The sequence below is a fragment of the Rhinopithecus roxellana genome, chromosome 1 (genome assembly GCF_007565055.1).
Source record: "Rhinopithecus roxellana isolate Shanxi Qingling chromosome 1, ASM756505v1, whole genome shotgun sequence".
Lineage (NCBI taxonomy): Eukaryota > Metazoa > Chordata > Mammalia > Primates > Cercopithecidae > Rhinopithecus > Rhinopithecus roxellana.
In genome coordinates this window covers 85282111-85306686 of record NC_044549.1, presented here as the reverse complement: position 1 = coordinate 85306686, position 24576 = coordinate 85282111, and the positions used below count along the sequence as shown (strand labels likewise).

Below are 24576 nucleotides of genomic sequence, written 5' to 3'. Positions count from 1 at the left end.
GAAAAGGGGACCCTGAGTAATAAATTTTATAAAAAGTCAATTGCCAAAGTATAATTTGCAAGGTAGATCTGGAGACAGGTCATACTCCCTCCTTCCCTCCTTCCCTATCTTTGCACCCTCACCAACTCCTCCGTGAAGAGCTCTTTTGAAACTGACAGGGAAGCTTGGAACCATTATCAAAAACATATCCAAATCACTCTTGAGTACCATAGTGAAAAACACATCCCAATTCTGTAATCAAGGACACTCATCATTTGCTGCTAATTTTAATACCAAGTACCTCTAATGATTAATGAATTCAACAATGCTAAGTTAAAAACATGGAAATGCTTCATCCTGCTGCACAGGAGATAGTCTAAAGATTAGTATCCCCAACATACAAATGACTGTCACCACCCACAGAGATACCCCATTTGTGCTAGGTTTTCAATTATTGTGAAACTACTATCATCACTCTCCTGTGAGTTTGTGATTCAGCATTGATTACAAACTGCCCTGGGACCACATTTCCACACAAAATTTGCATTTTCTCACACTTGAAAAAACTTAGCATCAATGATATTGGGTTAAAAAATATCAATGAGACAGCTACCATTTTCTTTCTACCTATTGTCCCTTCTTGAAGAATCTGCCTTCCCCACAACATTGGCTAACCCCTGTGAGCTATGTTTTTCTGCCTCTCTCCCTGTATTGGGCTGTAGGATCCTAGCTGAACCACATCATAGGTGAAGCTGATGCAGCCATTTTCCCTCTCGTGAGAATCTGAGTCAAGAGAAACAACGTTGGGCACTCAAGCCGTGAACTTAGAATCAGGCTTGAGAGAGATACTGTCTTCCTTGAATACACAAAACAAAACAAAACAAAAATAGAAAATAAGAAACAAAACCAAAAAAAAAAAAAAAAACCCAAAAATTGTGTAAGACCTTCATAGTAAGAGTCAGAGAAACTGAGCAGAGACACAAAGAGTAGCAAAGAACAGATATAAAAAGGGCCTGGAATAATGATGCTAAAAAAACTCACTAATTTTTCAGCTCCCAGATCTTCTCTCCCTCTCCCTACCCTTATGAAGCCTAACTTAACTCCTTGCCTTTTGATAACTCCAATTCTTTCCAATATATCCTTTCTTTTCCTAAGCCGTTTTGAGCTGATTATTGCTTCTTGCAATCCCCGACATATTGAAGGGTCAAAATAGATTTTTTTCTGTTTTTTTAATATAAGCTCAGACAAAGCAAGGTGGAGAATGCAGCAACTATTTGAGGAATATCTGTTGTCTATGTATGTCAGAGATAGGGAGGGAGTTCCTTCCCAAAGATTTATTCTCTACCTCTTTCTTAACAAGTTTTGTTGGAGGTCTTAATATGCCAACTAAAAATTACATTTCCCTGCTTCTTTTGCAAACAGGGGTAGCCAGGTGATACAATTGTAGCTAAAGTATGTTCTACACTGGTCCCAGAGTCCCCAACAAGATTAAGAGCCAGTTGACAACATTTTAGATCAAGTACTCACTATTGCTTTACTTCCATTCCCTGTCTCACTTCTCTACTACCTTATCAGTGTTTCCTGGGATTACCTCCCAGATAAGGTACTTGAATCCTTATCTCAGAGTCCGCTTTTGGGGAATCCAAACTAAAACAGGTGTTAACTTCCACCAGATCACTCTTGACCGATAGGGAATGGAAGTGAAAAGCTTACTGTGTACCCTTTTGTCCCTAAGGCAGAGAATTCTGAGATCCATTGCCCAAGGCTGCTCAGGAGGCCCTGTGAGTTTCAGCCCACAGGGAACAACCTACTCCATCAGGGTCCTTGTATTGGTTATGTCTCCTTCCTTATTACATTTCTCTGGTTATTCATTCCTATTCCCTGGGATCATTTCCTAACAAATTACACTCATAGATGCTTTTAACTTAGGTTTTGCTCTCAGGGAAATTCAAAGTAAGGTGATGTATCACTAGATCACTTGGCAATCTAGAAAATTTCATTTTGGAAGGAGAGATGAAGATGAAACCACCTTTGCAAGAATTATAACAGGGAGATAAATCTAACCTAACTGACCCCATCTTGCTTCTAACTTCCAAGTTGCTGTTGCTCATTCCTGAGTGTAGGCCAAACTAACAAATGGAGGAATTTAGTTTGCAGTTTAACTTTAAAACAAAGAGCAAACTCCTTCCTAAAACTAATGATAGGCCACAAGATCAGAATTATGGGAGGGGCCTGAATTCTCCTAAAATATAGGTGTCATTAAATGATAACCAGCCATAGTTTCCTAGACTGCTTTCCTATAATTCCTTGCTGGCTGGGAGTCATACAGTCAGAGATCTCAAGGTCTGTCACTTTCCTAACATTACCAAATTGCTCCTATAGATAACATAACCTAAGATTGGTCTTTTGAGATGTTTTTCAGACTTTTGCATTCTAGCAACCAACTGACTCCACCTGGATCCATGACTCATGACTCAACCAGTCCTGTGGCCCCCAGCCAGACACAGATTCAGCAGATGAGGACCATTCGCCCCATGATTGCATCTCCAGCCAATCAGCAGCACCCATTCCCTAGCCCCCTGCCCATCAAATTATTCATAAAAATCCTAGCCTTTGAGTGCTTTAGGAGGTACTACTTAAAGGTCACTGTTAAAGTATTACCAGACTATCTTGCTAATTATAGAATAAATAAATGTCTCAGTGTGCTTTTCTGATAGCTAAACCTTGATGAAACCATTTAATTTCTTTGTATCACATAACATTGCACAATCTTTGTGACTTTTAGTCTGCTTCCCAAATAAAAGCATATCATCATTAAAACCTAACTATTGTTATGGGATATACTTCTGCTAACAAATTAGCACAAATTTTGACAACTGTCATTTTGCTTCCTATCAGAGATAAATAAAAAAGGTCATTTGTTTTATGTTTTTATTTTGATGTTTACAATTGATCAATAAATGCATAAAATTCATAAACATATGGAAATGCATAGAATGCATGAAAACATAAAGAACTGGTAAAATCTGGAAAATACAGGGTCTTATAAATTTCTAGAAGTTGCCTTGAAAAACTCACTGCCACCAATGTTGTGTGATATGTTGAACAATAAACGTAAAAATGAATGTTTTAAATAACAGGGCTACTTTACAGTGAACATTTTCTAGCACATAATAGCTAGTCCCTAATCTAAATTATTTGCTTAAGTTCAGCACATTCCCCTTGAAAACCAGATGAATGGGGCAATTCTCTACACTTTTGCTGTCCAATATGGTAACCACTAGCTATTTAATTTTATTATTAAAAATAAATAAAGTTAAAAACTCATTCTGTAGCTTGCTTGTTCCCTAGCTTGCTTAGTTACACTAGCCTCATTTTAAGTAAAGTATAGCCATACGTAGTGAGTGACTATGGTTTTGAACAGTGAGGATACAGAATATTTCTATGATTGCACAATGTTCTATTAGACAGCCCTCTTTATAGATAAATATTTAGAGTCATTCCTCATTAGGATTCGTTTATTTATTATTTAAATTACAAACAACTAAACTGTACTTTTAAAGAGTAGAATTAATTATTTGAGATTCCACTGGTTGACTGGGAAACTCAGTTCTTCTCAGTACATTATATGGTACCTGAAGCTGTATTACTAACTTACCTTTTGTTGCTAATATGAGCCACTGCCCCCATTTCCATTAAGGTTTGAGCCTAAGATATACTCCCAATGTTTTTATGCTTCCTAGGTGTTTATCTGAAGTCAGGCAAAGGAGACCTTTGGAGTCACTAATTCCATCGTCTCAAAAACCAAGCTAAGATTAATTTCCAAACACCAAATTTCTCATTCGTCCACCAGATCAGGCTCCTGAGAACCTCCTGTGTAAGAACGGGGCCAGGTCCCTGAAGACGCAAACACAGTCCCTGCGGGAGGCAAGGAACAAGCTGGAGACAGCGGGTCACATTCAGAATTCAGCCACATTTTGTTTACTCTGGAAAGGATGAGACTCACAATGTTTGAAAAATAGAAAACATTTCTAATATTAAAACCTCACACTATTAGCACTAAAATCCTTGTTTCTTTTTTCTCAAGAAAAGTGGAAATATCTGAATGCACCGGGCTTATATTACCGCTGACCAACAGCTGGCCAGGGTGGAAGCAGCTACTCCTATAGGCAAAAACCCTTGTGCTGTACGCCACACTTCTTATCATTTGTGTTGCCTCACATGATGGCCCCATGCAGGTTTCCTCCTGCATTACCTGCCTGGCTCCCAACAGGCCTGGTTTGCATTCTGGCCCCAACATTTACTGGCCAGATGGCCTTGTGCATGCTACCCAGATTCTTCAAAGGCAGGCTAACCAACCTGGGAGAGGAAACTGAATCTCTCCCAAAACAAATCAATAAAACAAAAGATTTACAAGCTCAAGATGCTTTGCACTTTCATAAGTAGATGGGGGCAGGGTTAAGGAAGGCAGGGAAATTACTGATGGATAAAAACTGTGGGAAACATCTAATCTCATGGCTCTAAGTATTTCCCATCATTTGCCTAGGCAACTGTGGTTTCGATTTATAAAAATAAAATAAGATCAATTCAGATCAAATCAAGATCATTCTTTCATTTGTTGTTTTATCAAGTATATTTATTTAAAAAGATGTGTTTTAAAAGTACTTGCTTTGAACTTCAGAGAAATTTCTCTCTGCCTGCTCATGACAGAATTCACCACCTGACAGAGACAGGTAATAAGCAGTTTCTGTGAAACCACCACCTTGGTTGATTTTGCCCTGCCAACTACTGGCTCTTGATATAGGAACTGAATCTCTGGGAGCAGTTCAGAATTTTTCTTCCTGTGTTACTGCTAGGTTAACCACAGAGGGTCTTTTTTTGAAGCTCAGCGGACCCAGGATTAAATCTCAGCTCTGCTATTATAAACCATATACACCTAACCATTACTTGTTTTCCTAAGCCTCAGATTTCTTGCCTGAAGAGAAGGAAAATAATGATGCATACACTTTAATAGAGTTGTTAGAAATAAATGGCATAACATGTAGAAAATACTTAGCACAGGGCCTGGAGCTCATTAAATATACAATGAATGTTAACGACTGCTTTATCATTCACAGGGAGGCCAGCATAGCCCAAAATAGCAATATGTGAGGCAGAGGCTAAGTGAATCCATAATGCTATCTCAGTTAATTGCAAGTGTGGTCAGGAATATGATCCGAGAAAGAGAAGAAATACCCTTGACATCAGGCAACTTCTGGATTTATTTTATTTTATTTTATTTTATTTTTTTAATATGGTATTCTACAGTCTAAAAGTCAGATATGCCTCAAATTCTGCAGATGGTGTGAAAATATTCTATCTCTTCTGCCTTTCTATCAAAAGAATTATTAAAGTTCCAAGTGCCTCAAATCCATTTCCAAAGTAGGCATGGTATAAATTTGCATATATGTGTCTCAGCCACATATACACATGAAGTGTAATTTCAGAAAACTACTGACTGAATATGCACTAATATTTATGAGTATCATTTAAAGTAAAATAATAACATTTCTTAGGATACATTAATTTAATAAATAATATAAATAAGATATAAAAATGGCAAACTTATAACATTGTTTAGCTTATAAAAGATTTATAACAACAGTAATTACTTTTGACATTCTAAAAATTACATCTATTTTTATATAATGAATTCAGAGAAAGAAAGTCTCAGTATTTGCCTCTCTGCCCAAGTCAGAGAACAACAATCTAAATAATTTCCAAATGGTGGAGTAGTACAATGCCCTGGAAAGGTTAAGGCAACAGCTTATGGAAAAGTCCATGTGAACAACATTGTGAGTTTGGCAGCCTTGGCTATTGCTTTATGAATCCGTTCTGTTCATTAAAATATTTCCAAATGAAAATAAGAATATAAATAATTTTATCCAAAAATGTACAATCTCATTGCAAAATTAGAGTACAAAGTCAATCAAGATTTCACTTCAACTATCAAATTGTAAACATTTAACTGGTGATACCCAACTGATAACACCTCATTGGAGGGTAATTTGGTAATTCTTCTAAATACATTAAAAATGTATAACCTTCTGAGCCAGCAATTCTACATTTAAGTTAATAACAATAGAGGCATAGTAATTATTTATCTTTAAAGAGGAATTCCTTGCAGGTTTTGAAAACAATATAATATACATTTGAAAACTACCTAAGTTAGGAATTAAATAACCTCCAGGAGAGGCATACAGTGTAATCATATACAGATATTAAAATTATGGGAAAAAATATTTTATCTAGTGGCATAGTAAAACCATTCACAATATATTAAGGAGAATAAAGCAGGTGACAAAATAGTGTTTCTTCTAGGAACCCATTTGTTATGGGCTGAATTGGGTACTCCCAAGATTCATACGTTGAAGTCCTCACTGGTGGCCTTACTGTGAAAGAGGGCCATTGCAGATATGATTAGTTAAGATGAGGTCACACTAGAGTGGAGTGGGCCCCTAGTTCAATATGACTGGTGTCATAGAAAAAGGGAAACTTTAGGTGCACGCGCGGGCGCGTGCGTGCACGCGCGCACACACACACACACACACACACACACACACACAGTATAACCATGTGAAGAAGAAAGCAGAGATCAGGATAATACTTCTATAAGCCAAGGAACACCAAATATTGCCAGCAAACCTCCAGAAGCTACAGAGAGGCATGAAACAAATTCTCCCTCAGGACCCTCAAAAGGAACCAATCTTGCTGGCACTTTAATCTCAGACTTCTAGCCTCCAGAACTGTGAGATAATACATTTGTGTTGTTTAAGCTACTTAGTTTTTAAGTCTGTAGCAAATTAATACATTACGTGGTTTGCTCTAGCAAACTAACACATCATTTTTGTAGACAAAAATGTCCATGAACATAAAAGATATCTAAAAGTAAATTTCAAAATATTAAGGTTATCTCTCAGTGGAGGAACACTGGGTAATTTTAATTTACTAATTTTTGCTTATTTTGTGATTGGTAATAAACATTTCGCTTATGCATAAAATGGCTCTACATAGCATGTCCAAAAAAACCCTCCACCCCAAAGACAAACATTCTTATTATATTTGGCAGCAAAGCAGATATGGGAGAGTCAAGAAGTCAGACAGATATGGTTTGAAACCCTGCCTTGGTCACTTACCACCTGTGTGACTTGATTCAAGTGACCTTATAAGGTCATTACAAGATCTGAATGAAAGTATATAATGCAGGTAGCACAAACATGGTACAGCCTGGCATGTAGCAAGAACTCATTAATGTATAGCCATTATAGTGAATTTCTACCATTGGGGGACTTTCTTTTTTCTCTAAAATAAACAATTATGTTATTCCCTTCAGAAAACAGCTTCACAAATTCATGATCCCTTTGCCAAAGCCTACAGGCAGCCTGAGGCTACAGTGTGTCTGGGATGCTGATCTAGAACTTGACACTCTGGTCTAATCATTCTTTCCTTGCCAACCACACCTGACTAATTTTACTGTCCCACTCAAATTCATTCCAGTTAGCCAGAACTGCTCTTTATGACCTTCAGTACAAAGAATATATGTGTGCATGTGCGTGTGGGTGTATGTGTGTGCACGTTTAAGAGATAACATCTAGAGAAGCAGAAGACTCTTGTGAATTTTCCAATGCTTTCTTTCCAAACTTTTGCAGTCAAAGAATATTTGGAGGAAAAGAAGGAAAATAGCTTGTCTTAAATGTTTCCTATGTGCCACTAATCTTTGCAAATGTTATTTAATGAACACAATAATTATGCCTGCTGGTTATCATTATTTCTACGCTTATAAATATGAAAGGCCCAAAGAGTTTAAGTAATGTGTCCAAGGTCACATAGCTTGTAACTAATGCAGCTGACAGTCAAATCCAAGTATTTTTCTATTACTAAATGAGAATATAGTGAATAAAACCAGGCATTTTTTTTAAAAGCTAGCACTATAGGATGACTGTAGTAAATGACAATTTATTGTGTATTTTCAAATAGCTAGAACAGATTTTGAATGTTCCCAACACAAAAAAATGACAAATGTTTGAGGTGATGGATATGCTAATTACCATGATCTGCGCATTACACACTGTATACATGTGTTGAAATATCACATTATATCCCCAAAGTATGTACAATTATTATGTGTCAATTAAAAATTTTTAAAGCACTAGCAATTTAAAATCATGCTCTGCATAATGATGTTTTAGTCAATGACCAACTACATATATGATGATGGTCCCATAAGATTATAATACTAAATTTTTACTGTACTCTTTCTATATTTAGATGTTTAGATACATGAATACCATTGTGTTACAACTGCCTACAGTATTCAGTATGGTCACATGCTGTACAGATTTTTAGCCTAGGAGCAATAGGCTGTACATTAGCGTAGGTGTGTAGTAGGCTATCCCACTTAGGTTTGTGTAAGTGCACTCTATGATGTATGCACGATGATGAAATCACCTAATGATACATTTTCCTCTTAACCTATTCCTGTCATTAAGCAACATGTGTTTGTATATGCACAAGTGGGGGGGGGGGGACTACAATGCTTACACTTTAAATTGACCTACGGTTGCTGGTAAACATAGCCTTTTCCTGCAGAATAGCTGGAGTGTAATGCCACTATCAGTTTCACACACATTCTTTTTTTTTTTTTCACCAATGAAGCACATGTCTTTAAAAATAAATTTCAAATTCATCTCCTGGGTGAATGGTGATCACATAATAATCATGCTTTGAACTGCTTCATAAATAGAATCTGTGAATCTGACAACAAAACTTCTTACCTTAACTCTAGTTGATGATTATGACACAGAAAACATACCTCTCCCCTATCCTCACAAACCTCCAGCTGTAGATGGACATTAAAGGTAGCCCATCAGATATTTCTCATATGGGAAAGATTTCCCAGATATCTGAGCTTTAATTTTCTGGGTTTGAGGACAGTCAACCTGTACTGAGCCCTCTCCGATAAAGTGGAGGGGAACTTTCAAACACGTAAGCTCATCTGATTTCACAACTCTGTGGACAGTTGTTTATTCCCATTGTATAGTTCAAGAAATTGAGAGGCAGAAAGATAAAGACATTTACCCAAGGTTTCTCAGCCATTAATTTATTTGTATGATTAAAAACACCTTTGATGTAGGTAAAATCCCTGAGAAACTTGAGGTTCAATGATGTTGACCTGCCCATGGACATACACAAAGTTTGTGGATGAGACTTAGCTTGCATGGCTTCAAATCCAGCGCATTCTGAATCACAATCATAATCTCTATTCATCCAGCTACCCCCTTTTCCCACTGAAATGTCTCTCAGGATCTCTATTCTTCACTCAGATCATGGGTTTGTGCTCAGTAATTTTCTAATATCTCCCTGCCTATCTAACTCTCCTATCTTTTCAAGTCTCAACTGGAAAGATCCTGAAAAGTATGCCAACTGTCCATCAGGTGTAAGGTGAAGCCAGTGCATAAAAGGCCAGCCAGAAAATCTCAGAGTAGACCAGATGGATGTGTGAGAACTTCCTGTTAAAGCACACAAATGCTTCCAAATAACAGATCCAAAGAATGACGACTCACACACACACACAATGGACAAAGTTCATTTACTTTTCCATCATCCATGATGGAAGCTGCCTGACTTGAATAATTTACCAGACATCCAAAAGGAATTTAAGTGTTCATAATTTTACTAAATATCCATATCCTTCCTGAATTCTACAGATACTTTTCTTTGTATCTGCATGTTTCAACAACATATTTCTGAATTTGAGTTTTTCCCACAATGAATCAGTGAATAAAGACTGTTAAAAAAAAAAAGAAAATACACAAGGTCAGTAAAATTTCCTCAAGGAGTGGGAATGTTTTTGAGAAATAAAAAGATCACTGAGAAGGTATGAATGTCCTTAGTCATGAGGGCATTTAAGCTTTGCTTTGTCTGTTGGTAGCATGAGATAGCATAAAGGGAACTGAGTTAAGAATTAGAAGACATGACTTTAAGAAGAAATTATGTATATCGCCCCTGCTGTTTTCAGTGGGAAATCATTTAGCTTCAAGACCTGGGAGTAATGAGTGATTACTATTAATGGAAGATAATGCAGAAAATGGTTAAGAGCATGGAGTCTGGCATCCAATTGCCTGTGTTCAAATCCTGGCTCTCTTACATACTAGCTGTATGACTTTAGGCAAGTAGTGGGATCTCTCCAGGTCTTAATTTTCTCATATGCAAAAAAGAGTTTTTTATTAGTCTTTTGTAAAGTAACATGATATATGAAAAACATGTGCATAGCAGTTAATAAAACACTTGTCTCTACATATTATTTTAAACATTATTGTGTTTACTTTATGATCATCTTATGCTACAGTTTGGATATTTGTCTCCTCCAAATCTCAAGTTGAAATTTGATCCCCAATTTTTGAGGTGGGGCCCAATAGGAGGTGTTTGAGTCATGGGGGCAGAACCCTCCAGAATAGATTAATGCCCTCCCTAGGGGAAGGGTGTGTGAGTGAATTCTCTATTAGTTCCTGTGAGAGCTGGCTATTAAAAAGAAACGGGCACCTTCTCCCCACCTTTTGCTTCCTTTCTCACCATGTGATCTCTGCACACACCAGCTCCTTTCTGCCTTCTGCCATGAGTTGAGGCAGCCTGAGGCCTTCACCAGAGGCCTTCACCAGAAGTGGATAGTGACACCAGCTTTCTTGTACAGCCTGCAGAGCCATGAACCAAATAAACCCAGTTTCTTTGTAAATTATTCAGCCTCATGTATTCCTCTACAGCAACACAAAGCAGACTAAGACATCTCACAATCAACGTTCTTCCAATGGAGAAATAATGAGAACAAAAAACATTGTAACAATGATATAGTGAAACCCTTTATGTTTATTCCAGTGCTAGAAAGTTTAGGAATGCTTAATTGTGTTTGTAGATACATCATCAACTTCAACAACCTCTTCCTCAGTTACAGTTAAAGAATCTTGGTATAGACCAGATACTGCTGGAGGTTTTACTAATATTATCTTACTTAACCATCATAACACCAAAAAGACATGACTGTTATGGTCCTCATTTGATAGTTGTGGACCCTGAGGGTGAGCATAATTATGCAATCTGCTCCGTGTTCCATGGCTGAAAAGAAGAGCAAAAATTTCGGCATCAAACTGACCCCAAAATTCATACTTCTTCAACCTCCACACTGCCTTCTACATTTTTCCAGTGGTATTTGCTCATCAACAAATTCCTCCTTCCCCCCACCTCAAAGAAACAGCACCTACCACACAAGGCAATCCAGTGACTCTTCCGGGAGTAGTTTTCTGCTACATTAGTAAACACATACACATAAGAAATGAATGTAATAATTAATGTAGTCTTCTAACATCAAGGGCCAGAGCTGAATTTACCAACAAATATGTGAATAAAAATGAAGTACATGTGGGTTTGAGGATTTACAGTTTTATTCACAAATCGTCTTAGGCAAAACCTAATCATTTCTTTAAAAAGAGATTTTCAACAAATGGACAAGATCGCACAAGCTAGTGGAGGCCCATGTGCTGAAGAGCCAAAGGTATAGCTCTTTGGATAATATTATCAGTGTGGATCCACTCAGCTATCCCCTAATCAGAGAGCATTCCAAGAATACTGATGCCAAAATCTCAAAGGTATAACATCTTGAGAAAATTACCAGTGCTACTTCAATAAAATAAGTACTGGTTTAAAAATCATTTACTTTTAAACCAGACATGTACACTTCTCACTGGGTCTGTCCTGTTATGACTTAAAGGATCGTCATGATCACTGCTTCAGCTGAAAGAACAGGCAAAAGGGCAATGTTTTGAATATCATGACCCTTTTTATTCAGGCCACAAGTGACAGGATAGCAGTGGGCATTTGACCTATGGCAACCAATTTGTAGACTGGCTACTGACTTGTGATATTGCCTGGGGTTGACAGTTGTGTACAACCTAAAACAATTTTTTTGTTAGTTGAACCAATCATATTCTTTCCGTTAGGACATTAGCTGAGAATAATGAAGAGAATAAATGAGAAACAGAAAGGGAACACAGAGAGAGGGCAGGCAGGACAGTGACAAAGACATAATAATAGTGGCACCTTTGCTAAGGCATTCTTGCTGCTCATTGACTTGAAACCAAAATATGAGACCTGAGCCTGTTTCAGTCCTTGAACTTTTATTTCTGTAAAAGTTCTCCACCATTATTATGCAGTGGGTATCCCTATAATAGCCCTGTTTCCTTGACAGTGGTGCCTATGGGACTTACTCTCCTCCATAACCAAGCTAAACAATTGTTTCCAGGGAAAGCTTCACAATTCCACTTCATAATGAAGATGATTAAGGGGAATTTACATCTCATCCAATGTGTTACCAATAATTCATTTACTTATTCTTTGTTCCCTTCCTTCCCTCCTCCTTCTCTCATTTTCCTAACCAATACTTACTAAGCACCTACTGCCTAGATGTTTTGGTGGAGTTTGCGAATGTCCCTGAAGTTGGTCTTACTGTGTGTTAAGCACTGTGTTAGAAACATAAAATGCGCTGATGAGCAGGACAAACAAGATCCCTGCTCTCACATTGCATTTACTCTGGTTGAGTAGCTAGAATGAGAAGTCATTAAAAAGTGTGGTCTGGGAGCCATCAGAAGGCTGACCTTATCTAGTAAGACCTCCCTAGACAGTGATATCTACACTGACACTGAAGGGAGAAGAGGAATTCATCAACTAAAAAGCATTGAGCAAAAAAGAGAGAGAGCATTCTGGGCAGTGGAAGTGGCATGCACAAAAGTTCGTGAGAACAGCTAGAAACCATCACCAGGCCCCCAAAACATCAAGAAATGTGAAATGTGTACAGAGCAAGAAATTGTCTCTTGGTATGAGAGTTAAAAGGGTGAGGATGGACCACATTCCCCTATCCTAAGGAACTTTCCCCAGTAAAGTTTGGATGATTCACTACATTCAACTGGCAGCATAATTCTTTTTTGTAGGCTTCAAAGAGACCAAAGAGACTGGCATGGAAGATAGAGGGTGGTAAGTGGTTGGAAGGACTTAGTACCTCAGGGAACAGAGATCATGTTCTTACACCTCACATCTCACCCTGTGCTCTATCCAGTAACCATATTATGCTCCCCAGAGTCATTTAGGTTGGAACAAGGTATTTCTTTATCATCACCATCATCATGGTCACAATTATCATTTACTTTAGAAGGATACTTAATAGTTTGCTAGACACTTTTTCATGCTTGGTCTCACTTAAAATTTTCAACACTATAGGCAGGAGATATTGTCCCCAGTTTTCAGGTTAGGAAACTGAGGTCTTTAAAGGAGCCTAAGCTAATACATTGAACAGGAACAATAACAAATACAACGAAAGTCAAATACATTCCCACAGAAGATGAAGACTCAAAGGAAGACCATGGTTCTGTGCACATACTCCTTAGAGATTTTCTCCTTTTCTTCTACTAGCACATGACTGTTTTTCTTCTGTCCCCATACCTCAGTCAGTGAGAGATGTGGGTCCTCTGGGGAACAGAGAACTAAGGATCATGTTTCTACTTCAGCACAACTCTAGGGTTTTCTCCATGTTTCTATGGGGGAACTCCCAAGGGCCTGGAGCACCTGGGCATTACAATGTGGTTAGTAAGTGCCTTTATCTGACCCTATAAGGACCCTTAGCCACATCCTGGAGAATTCAGTTGGGTCCACTGTGTCTCTTTCAAATGTAGGAAATTGTCTATGGATTGTTTTTTGAGAAAGACCAGGAAAAGTATCTCTCCACACCTCAAGGACAAACCCCTGAAGGCCAAGTGCTTGCAACTCTTCCATTAGACCTTCTCCTTTAGGTTCAACACTGGCCTCGCTGGAATTTTCTTTGAAATGTGAATATTCCAAGGAGCAAGTGCCTGAAGAGACATTCATGCTATGGTAAAAATAGTCTTGCCAGTATGAGGGCCCTCCACAGTGGAGGATAGAGATAGAGGGGCTAAAAAGAGGTATGAGCAAGTTCGAATTCAAATTTCTACCTCAGAGTTTTGCCAAGACTTTGACTTGCAAAAGGTTATCTGTAATGTCCTAAATTATCCTTTGATGAATTTCTACTTTCTCCCTTTTCATCACCGTCATAACGGCTGGCATCGTTATCATCATCACCTTCATAATCATTTATTGAGCACTTATCACAGTGTAGGTACTATGCAAGGCACCTTAGTTGGATAGATCATTTAATCATGATAGCAACACTTTGAAGTAGGAACTATTATTAGCCCTGTCTTATAGATGAGGAAAATGAAGCCTAGTATATTTAACTTGCCCAAGGTAACGAAGCTAGTAAAAATTAAAATCTGAATTCAACTCCACCAGAAGCATTCCTAACCCTTTTCTCTTTTTTTCTGTACTTGTGAGGCCAAATACCAATTGTCTTAATACACTCAGGAAAGCATTAAGAGATGAATCCATCAGCACACTGGGGAGCTGCTTGTTTGTTGTGCACTTATTGATTCGTACTCCAATTGCACATGATTTTTGTCACCTATTGAGAGGCTAGAAGGTTCTAATTAAACCCACATTAATATAGCTTTAAATTACATCAAACCTTCAATGGTAGATTGCTGCTCACAATTTAAATAAATTTTATGTAAGAATTCCCTGTCTTGCTCATACATAAGAAGAAAGTGAGTTCTCTGACTTATGCACACACTTTTTTTTTTTTAACAAAAGAGGAAAAGAAGATAAAAATGAGATTAAATTATTGGCTTTATAATCGAAGTCTTTTTCTACATATTTAAAATGAAAAGTACTGGTTTTTAATTGGAATCTACTCTACCTTGGTTAATTAATAACTAACAGAAAATAAAGCCAAATATAAAAGACAATTGATGTCTGTTGAATTCATCTCTAAATACAAATGTTCCTTGGCATTTTCAGAAAAGACGTCAAATATATAAGTTGATGACTGAGATAAACACTGTAAAATAGGATAACATCTGTTTTTTAAAGCTTCTTTGAGGATCGGGGTAAGATATGGCAAGTGCTTGCCACAATGGAAGAAGCAGAAGAATGTAGCATTTAAGAGAATGAAGTTGGGAGTGAGGATGCTCAAATCTTGGCTTTGCCATTTCCTACAATTTTTGTCCCTGATGAGTTGGTTAATATCTTTGAGCCTCCTGGTGAAACGGGAATGTTAAAGTTACACAGCTTCAACACAATGATGTAAGAAAAACACAGTAATGTAGTCCCCCATATGATGACTGCATGACAAAGGTAGCTATTATTACTTCTCTCATTCGGAGTTTAAAATGGTGGCTATTATAAAATTGTATTTATTATATGTTATGACGACACATTTCACTTTGTTGTTATCAACAGCATAAATTATAAATGTTATTAATATTAAGAAAGCAGTATGATACTTACTTGAAAAACATGGTTTAGAATTAAATTCAGGAATGATGACTATATAAAAGCTAGTGTCTCCATTTAAATCAAGTAGACCTATACTTCACACATACCAGACATGCTGCATCCTTGGATTCACTGGCCTCCTTGGTTAGGCAGGGAGGTAGACTGGAAAGGGCGAATGGTGATGTGAAATCCAGGGTTACAACAGAAATGGTATTGCAAAATTAGGGATAAATGTCAAAAATAACGATTAGAAGAATTAGGCAAATTGAGTCAGCAGTTTATTCCATAGGCACAGAATCTAGGGCTGCAGCATTGTGTTGGAGAACTATGCAAGCCACACAAATATTGTTTTGAGGAGTTTCAGTCCTTTTGATGACCTTAAGTCTGCACCAATGTGGTCCTAAACAATATGGATGTGTGGATTCCTCCACTTTTCATTTTACATAGATCCACAGGTACAAATTCAGTGCACTGTATATAGTAAAGAAAGAATGTACTAACATAATTTTTTAAAAGGAAAGGGAAAAAGGAGACCAAAGGTCAACTGGCAAAATACTAAAGTAGCAAAATAAGAATTACCTGTGGGCCGGGCGCGGTGGCTCACGCCTGTAATCCCAGCACTTTGGGAGGCCAAGGTGGGCGGATCACGAGGTCAGGAGATCGAGACCATCCTGGCTAACGCGGTGAAACCCTGTCTCTACTAAAAATACAGAAAATTAGCCAGACGTGGTGGCGGGCGCCTGTAGTCCCAGCTACTTGGGAGGCTGAGGCAGGAGAATGGCGTGAACCCGGGAGGCGGAGCTTGCAGTGAGCCTAGATCGCACCACTGCACTCCAGCCTGGGCTACAGAGAGAGACTCCATCTCAAAAAAAGAAAAAAAAAAGAATTATCTGTGGAAAGACTATACCAACTTAGTTTTTCAGAGTAGTCTGAAAATGGGGTAAGTTTAATATATATATTTTGCCATTTCCAAATGATAGTTTAAGAAGTTTGTTGGACCTGTTTTATCACTGCACACTAGCCTGGGTGACAGAGTGAGGCTCCATCTCAGAAAAAAAAAAAAAAAAGAATTATCTGTGGAAGACAGGACTATACCAACTTAGTTTTTCAGAGTGGTCTGAAAATGGGTAAGTTTAATGTATATTTTGCCATTTCCAAATGATGGCTTAAGAGATTTTCTGGAGCTATTTTATCATCAGGGAATAAATGAAAAAGACCACCAGAGTCAGGGCTATGTCCCAACTTTTCCGTTTTGACCTAAAAGATAGTGAAAGTACCCTGACCTCATTTAAGTAGAGATTAAGGATATGGGAGTTTTGCCTGCAAGTCTTTGAAAGTGGCTAAAGCTTTCCCCTCAAGGTTTGACTTTTATATGTTATTAAGAGTTTAAATCTACTGTATCCGTGAACCCTTCCTAAGGAAAGAACACGTACACAAAGCGGATTTTTTCCCCAGGCTATAAAATCCAAAAGTAGAAGATGACTTTAAAGGTAATACCCGTTCATGTACGTAATCCATAGAAAATAATGTAAAATATGAGCAATTTTAAAGAATTTCTTGTGTGTGTGCACAACTGTAGACAGGTGATATGCCCACAATTCTTCCTGCATACCACAGTTTACCATCAGCCTCTCCCATTCTCTACCTACTGTATCTCAAATTACACCCCTCTGAAAAAATCAGTTTTAACAGTTCAGTGCTTTATATCTATACTTCCCTCTGTGTTCATACAAATTACACACATGCACACTCACATACAAAACTGTATTTTTTATTTGTGCAAATATGGGAGTCTATATATTATTTGAAATATGATTGAATAAATTATCTACATGTTTATTAAAAGGATAAATATTGGTTTTTCCATTTAGCAATTTTATCAAATACAAATAATAAAACTTATATTTTCTCACTTAAGAATTTTATCAAATGCAGTGATATATTTACCTGCAGGTCAATGCTATTAATTAAATTCTTTTTTTTTTTTTTTTTTTTGAGACAACGTCTCACTTTGTCGTCCAAGATGAAGTGCAGTGAAGGGACCACAGTTCACTGTAGCCTTGACCTCATGGGCTCAAGGGATCCTCCCACCTCAGTTTCAAAAGTAGCTGGGACTATAGGCATGTACCACAGTGCCTAATGTTTTAAATTTCTTTTCCTTTTTTACAATCTCACATTATATTTATTTGATCATAATGTGGACAAGAAAAATGTATTCCTATTCTTTTTGATACTAACAGTTTTACAGAATTTGTTTTCAGTTTCCGTCAAATAACACATAGCATATCTTTTTGATATGGAATCTCATATCCATTTAGATGCAGTACGTTCATTAGAATAATATGGTCTTCTGATTTTAAAAGCAATGATCGCTTATAGAAAAACGATATGCATCAGACATTTAGTCAGAAAAAGAAACATGGGAACATGTCTTTTATGTTTGATATCACTTAACTTACAGGATGATGTGAAAATAGTTTGGTTATAATTTTAACAAAACTAAAAGTCACTTCGACTAATGAAAAAAATTATACACTGAAGAATCAAATATCTGCAGACTAAGCTGATATTCCTGTCAAAAGAAATGTCTTCTGTTGCACTAAATAGTAGAATTAGAAATGCAATATATGTTAAGGCATATTTTAATTAATATGTTCCAGAATTGCACAGTTTCCCTATGTTGACTAAGCTGGTCTTGAACTCCTGGGCTCAAGCAATCCTCCCATCTCAGCCTCCCAAAGAGTTGAGATTATAGGCATGAGCCACCACGCCTGGCTAATTCATTCTTTTTAATGGCAATATAATATTTCATAACATGATGAATTGTACTTTAATTATTTTCTTACAATGGACTTACTAGTTATTTCCAGTTCTTTTCACTACAGATGATGTTACAATAAATATTCTTGAGAATATTGCTATTATCTGAATGTTTATGCCTTCCCCCAAGTTCACATGTTGAAATATAGTTCCCAAAGTGATGGTCTTAGGAGGTGGAGCCTTTGGGAAATGATTAGCTCATAAATGTGGAGCCCTTGTGAATGGGATTAGTGTTCTTATAAGGGACGGATGAGATCAGAGTTCTTCCCTTCTGCTGTGAGAAGATATAGCAAGAAGGCTCCATCTGTGAACCAGAAAGTAGGCCCTCACTAAACAATGAATCTGATGGCACCTTGATCTTAAGACTTTCCAGTTTTCAGAACTACAAGAAATAAATTTCTGTTGTGTATAAGCTATCCAGTTTATGGTGTTTTGTTACAGCAACCCCCAAAACTAAGACACATATATCTTTACATGCATGTTTATTTCTACAGCATGTATAAGCTATCCAGTTTATGGTGTTTTGTTATAGCAACCCCCAAAACTAAGACACATATATCTTTACATGCATGTTTATTTCTACAGCATGGGGAAATTGCAGCTTAAATACACTGTCAAGTTTAAAGCTGCTGTCTATTGCTTTGTAAAACTTTCACAGAAACAGGATAAACTGGGATATTTTAAGTGCTCCGTCATTACCGGTTTACAATTTTTGCTGATTACTTGCTGTTTAACCAAGCACTATGAAAGGAACCAGTGAGGGAAACAGAGACAAACAGAAGAAATGTTCTGCCATCTATAAGAAATCACATTTCCTCTCATTGTCAATATCTCCCACAGAAAAAGATACCTCAGAGTGACTCCTCAAGCCATTATGTGCACACAGAATGTATGTTCTTTCCCTCTGTTCACTACTAGCTTTTTCAGCAACTAGTACTCTCTCTCCTCATGTCTCTGGCTCAGCTCTTTTAAAACGTAGATCAACCAACTAACTTATCTGACTTTTAAAATTTGCTTTGTCCATTATTCATGTTCTCTTCCACAAATGAGAGTCTAATTATTGAGGTACAAGCAAAAAGCCCTTCCTCTTTGGAGCCTTAGAATCCTAGAAGATAGAGAGGAAGGACTGCAAACAATTTAAATGTAGTAACTTAGTAACCTTTACTCTACTTCACTCTTTCTCTCTCACACACATCTCCTGCACACACACACACCTCCCCCAAAGAGGGGGGAACTATAAAACAGTATTTTGCAGTGTGATAAATTCTTATGAATGAATAAAAATCAAGTGGAAGTTCAAAGAATGAGGTGAATCATTCAGTTTGGGATAGAGGAAAGAAGAAGGAATAAATACGAGAAAAGGCTTCATTGAGGAGGTAACATTTAGTTGAGGTAAAAGACAAACTTTATTTTTAGGCTTGAAAGGTGAGGACATTCCATACAGTGTGAATAGAAATAGCCAGGGCACTGAGGTAAAAGGGGCTTTTGAATTTTGGAGGGATCTGGTATAGCTTAGAGTGGTGGTTCGCCAATTATAATGTGGATAAGAGTTATACAGGGAGCTTATTTAAAATGCAGATTCATGGCCACCCATCTTCCCAATATTTTGATTTGGTGTTCAGAAATGTGTAATTTGAACAAGTTCATCCAGGTAACAAACACCTTTTTATATACCAGTAGAGACTGTGTGAGGAGCAATGGCACAAAATCATGTTGCCACAGTATTGGAGTGAACACGAACTAGTATGAGAGTGTGAGACAATAAGAGATTGTGTCAGAAAATGATGTCAGGTCTTTGAACTGGGTTTTGAGAGATAATAACTTGAAAATGAAGCTATTATTTTCTTCCCAAAAAGCCACTACTTCACAGGAAATATTTATTGAATGGCTGAATGAATGAATGTGGGCAGAATTCTGAGAAAGCAAACTGAAAGTTTCCAGAACTGTGATGATTGCTTGCTTATCTAACTTGACTGTAAGGCAAACAGTTTGAGAATAGCCAGCTCTGAACCACTAATTCAAGCCTTCCGAAAGCTGTCTTGGTGTATGTAAAATTGATATACGCATGCATTTTCATTCAAGTCTACAAACAAGGTAAATGCAATTATCTTGTAGATCATCCGTGTAAACAATCATCACAGTTATGTAGTCACTGCCAGATACAAGCCCTTAGAGCTAAGATCTGGGAACAGAGAACAGGCTCTTACATAATTTCCCAGCTAGTCAGTGTTAGGGCCTGTGATTAATGCTACATGACAGGCTTTGAACTTTCTATTCAGATAGGTTTGCTTGCCTTTTGGAGCTCCTAGCAAGACGAAACGTGTGACCTGCAGATTTCACTCTGAATAACCATCATCCAGCCAACAACACTGACATGGCTCTGTGGCCCTGTGGGTAACCGTTGCTGTGCCTCACTCCTCTGCCCATACACAAATTGCAGTAGGAGCGTCAGGGTGGTTTTACAGAAGTGGAATACAACTTCCTGAAGCCCAGTCGCTGAAGAAAGCCATGGCAAACAGGCTGGTGGGCTCTTCTGGGTGTAATCAGAAAAGCCCTAGAGGAGTGGCCAGAGAAAAGAAACTATAGTAGGGAAGAAAGGAGTTCTGCTCTCTACCCGCCGCCGTCTATAACAGTCTGTAATAGCTTCGCAGCATCTTTCCCTCCCTGGAGCTCCCGCGGAGCAGTTGAACACGCGCTTCCAGCATCCCAGTCCCGCCGAGGAGCTGTCCCAGTTTTGACCAACTTTCTGAGCTTGGCCAAGTCTTCCCGGTTCCTCCGCTCAGCTATGGGTCCTCCACCCATCCCCTCATCCCCGCGAAGGTCCAGGTGAGGGGCCAGAGCCCAGCGGCAGCTCCTCCAAGCGCCCCCTCCCCCATCTCCCAAGGGGGAGGTTTCTTTCCACAGTCCCTGCTCGTCTGCAAGCGGTGAGGTGAGACGACACTTGTCTAAACGCCTGCAAAAATGCGTCCACACTCCCGCCTCCAAGCAGAGCGCCTCAATCTTGTCCCTACCACCTTGGAACGGCACCTTAGGAGGGGGCAGGATAGAAATCTCCGGCTTGAGGGTTGAATCTCCGGCTTGGAGCAGAACCGAGCAGGGAGCACCCCATTCGACCTCTCCTCACCCGATGGCTCGCTGCCTGGCGCCCCTCCCTGTACACACACACTGCTACTCACCAATTCCAGGGCTCGCAGGAAGGCAAGGGGCTCCTTCAGCACCCGGAAGGTGCCCGCAGAGGCCAGCTTTGGGGGAACGAGGCGAGAGAGAGAAAGCAAAGCGTGAGGAAGGGGCTGGGGGTGCCTCTCCCAAGCCGCGGCAACCCCCGCCCCCTCGCCCCGCTCCCAGCCAGCCGCCCTGCCCAGTTCTGTCTCACCTGACTCACAGGGTCCATAGCTCGCCCTCGCTCGCTCTTCTCATCCACCAGTTCTTTTTAAAAAGGAAGTTCGCTTGGCACCACCGTCCTCAGGGCCAGAAGCCCCTTCGGGAGCAGCCAGAGGAGCGACACCTTGGAGCAGCCCGGCGAGGGCAGGGGGCCTCCGGGAGCCCACTCGCTAACGCTGGGCTCTGCGCTCCGGGAACCCAGAGCGTCGGGGAGGCGAGGCGAGGCGAGTCAGCGAGGGGTGGGCAGGGAAGAGCTGGGGCAGGGTAGAGACAACAGGGGAGGGGGAAACCCATGCAGCCAGGAGAAGGCTGTCATTGGCCAGCCGCGCTCCAGAGGGGAGGGCGAGGAGGTGGGCGAGGCAGGGCCCACAGGCATTGGTGCAGGCTTAGCCGTGCGCCCGGTGCCCTCTGGCTCTGGGGAAACTTTAAGTCTGTTGGTTTGGGAAAGCGGGCTTGGAACGGTCAGCAAGACGGCTGTCCACCTGAAGAAGGGGTTTCCAGGTAGGAGGAAGACACCCACACCTTACATGGGACATCTGTGTGAGTTCTGATGACTTCCGAACAGCAAAATAATAATAATAATGATAAATACCTAAAAATAAAAAATAACTATTTGTTGACTCTTTCATTCCTTCCAGCCTTTATAGAGCATCCTTCCTGTGGGCAGGCAGTGCTTAGGTGCTGGAGTACACAAGAAAAACAGGATAAGCATTGCCACTTCCTCCAGGGGAAGCAGAAGGGGAAGCAAAACTTGCAATGTGGTCTGGACAGTGATGCAGAGCAGAGCACAGGGGCCATGGGCACAGGGCAGGGGATCCATCTTGGCCTGTGGATGCCAGGGCAGAGGACCAGGACGGAGGAAACTGCCTAGAGAGAAGAGATGGAAACAAATTAATCTTGAATGTGGGACCATGTGCCAGTGGAAAACAGATTTAGCAAGGATGAACTGGCCAAGGTAAAACATCTCATGAAAGGCTAAACAGGGAATGAAATTTAGGTACCTTTCAAACTCATTTTATTTCTACTGAGATCTTTTGCCTGAGATCTGACCCCCAAATGAACTTCCCCGCCAAACTTATAACTCTGGGTCACTCCTCCAAAGTTACACTCTTTTCTTGAAACTTAGTGAAAGGTAGTTCATGTTGTTTCCTCTTAGTGGGCTAATCTTGCTGATTATAATAAAAACAACAACAATCGAACAACTGAGTTCTTTCTATGAGCTGAAAACTGTGCTAAGGGCTTTACAAATCATTACTTCATTAAATATTTACAAACCCCCATAAGTTAATAATACTAATATTCCCATTTTAGAGATGAGGAAATTGAGGCCCATGGAAGGAAAGTGGCCTGCCCAAGGTTGCCCAGCTAGCAGATAGTGAAGTCAAAATTGATTTTTTTAAAATCAGAAAAAGAAAAGAAGAAGAAGGGGAGAAAGGAAGAGGAAGAGGAAGAAGAAGAGAAGGAGGAGAGAGAGGAGAGTTCTTAGCTACTACGTCAAGTAGTGATATGTCCTCTTCCTTCTCACTCCCTTTGGACTGGATTCCATTTATGAGTGTGGTCTCCCAGCAACACAGATAGTCCATCTGTTTACTACAAAGATTTGCCAAAATGGTTTGGAGTTCATGTGTGTGTGTGTGTGTTGGGGCGCAGGTATTTGATATGTAGAAGTGGATGAGAAATACGGAAATCAGTAATTCGCTGTTGGGGAGGGGGAGGCAGCTTCTAGTGTAAATGCCCCCTGCTAGTGAATTTTGCTACAGAAAAACTAGAAATGTAGTTAGTAGGTACTCCAGTGGACTGTTTGCACCATCTGCAGTCAGGCAGTTTTGTTCCTACTGCTCTTCCTACATGCAGATAGAGCCTGAAACAATTAGAAACAGTTGTTTCAAAAATAAGCCATTATGCAACTATGGGGGAAGGGTTGGGGGGAGAACTAACACTATCAATTACTTAGTGTGTACCCTACCACGTATGTATATGATCTTATGGGGAAAGTGACTTAACCTCTTCAAGACCTCAGTTTGTTTCTTTGTTTTAATCTGTAAAATGGAGCCAAAATACCTATCTTAACTGTTTTTTATGAGAACCCAGTGAGATTTTGCAGATAGCATATCTAGGGCAGTCTGCATTTCACAATCCCTCAGCATGTGTAAGTTACAGATCACTTCTACAGAAGCAAAGGTGAACACTCAGAGGTCCATATCAGAGGCAGGGTAGATTGTAGCAATGTCCTGCCGCCCTTTGCAGTGCCCCTTCCCATCTACATATCCTTGCCTTTTGAACCCAGTGGTAGCCATGTGAATTGTTTTGACCAATAAAATATGGGCATTTTGTTGGTAATGTGTGCATTTCTGGGCAGAAGTTTTAAGAACCACCAAGTGATTTGCCAACTTATTTCCTTCTACCATGATGAATATGATTTCTACATAGAGGTTACTCTGACAACTTGGGTCCTAGTGTAAGGATGACATAGGCAGAGCTGCAACCAGACCTTGATGGACACGAAGCTAAGCAAAAAAAAAAAAAAAAAATGCATTTTGGGGTGTAAGCAACTGAAAAATGTGGGTCTTTTCTTACTGTAGCACAACATAACCTAAGCTGACTGCTAACACAGCTAGTAAAGTAGCTGAACCAAAATTCCACCCTAGGTTCCTATGATCTCATGGTCCTTGTATTCATCCTCTTTGCATGGTAGTCAACTGGCTTACAGGGTATGAGATCTCCTCCATATATTTAATAATGGCAATTATTATTGTAATAGCTATTACCGGTTGAGTTCCTGCTACCTGCCAGGCATTGTGCTAAGTGCTTTACATACATCATTTAAGTATCATAATAATTTCCCCTTTTCCACCCTTAGAATGGCTATGTAACTTGCCTTAGGTCATCTACATATTTATATCTCTTTATCGGGGAGAGAGACTTATTTAAAATATTGCCTACTTGCAGATCATTTGAGTTGAAAAC

The 24576-nt window shown here is 39.3% G+C and overlaps 1 protein-coding gene across 1 annotated transcript in view; it reads right to left on the bottom strand.

Annotated features, from left to right (window-relative positions):
- Window positions 1-21850, bottom strand: part of SYNPR (synaptoporin) — a 342216-nt gene extending 320366 nt beyond the window's left edge. The window contains exons 1-2 of the mRNA XM_010352905.2: window positions 21602-21850; window positions 21405-21470 (exon numbers count right to left, since the gene is read on the bottom strand). Coding sequence (XP_010351207.2) covers window positions 21405-21470; window positions 21602-21619 — 84 coding nt within the window. The 5' untranslated portion in view covers window positions 21620-21850. The remainder of the gene's footprint in view (window positions 1-21404; window positions 21471-21601) is intronic.
- Between the last annotated feature and the right edge of the window lie 2726 nt (window positions 21851-24576).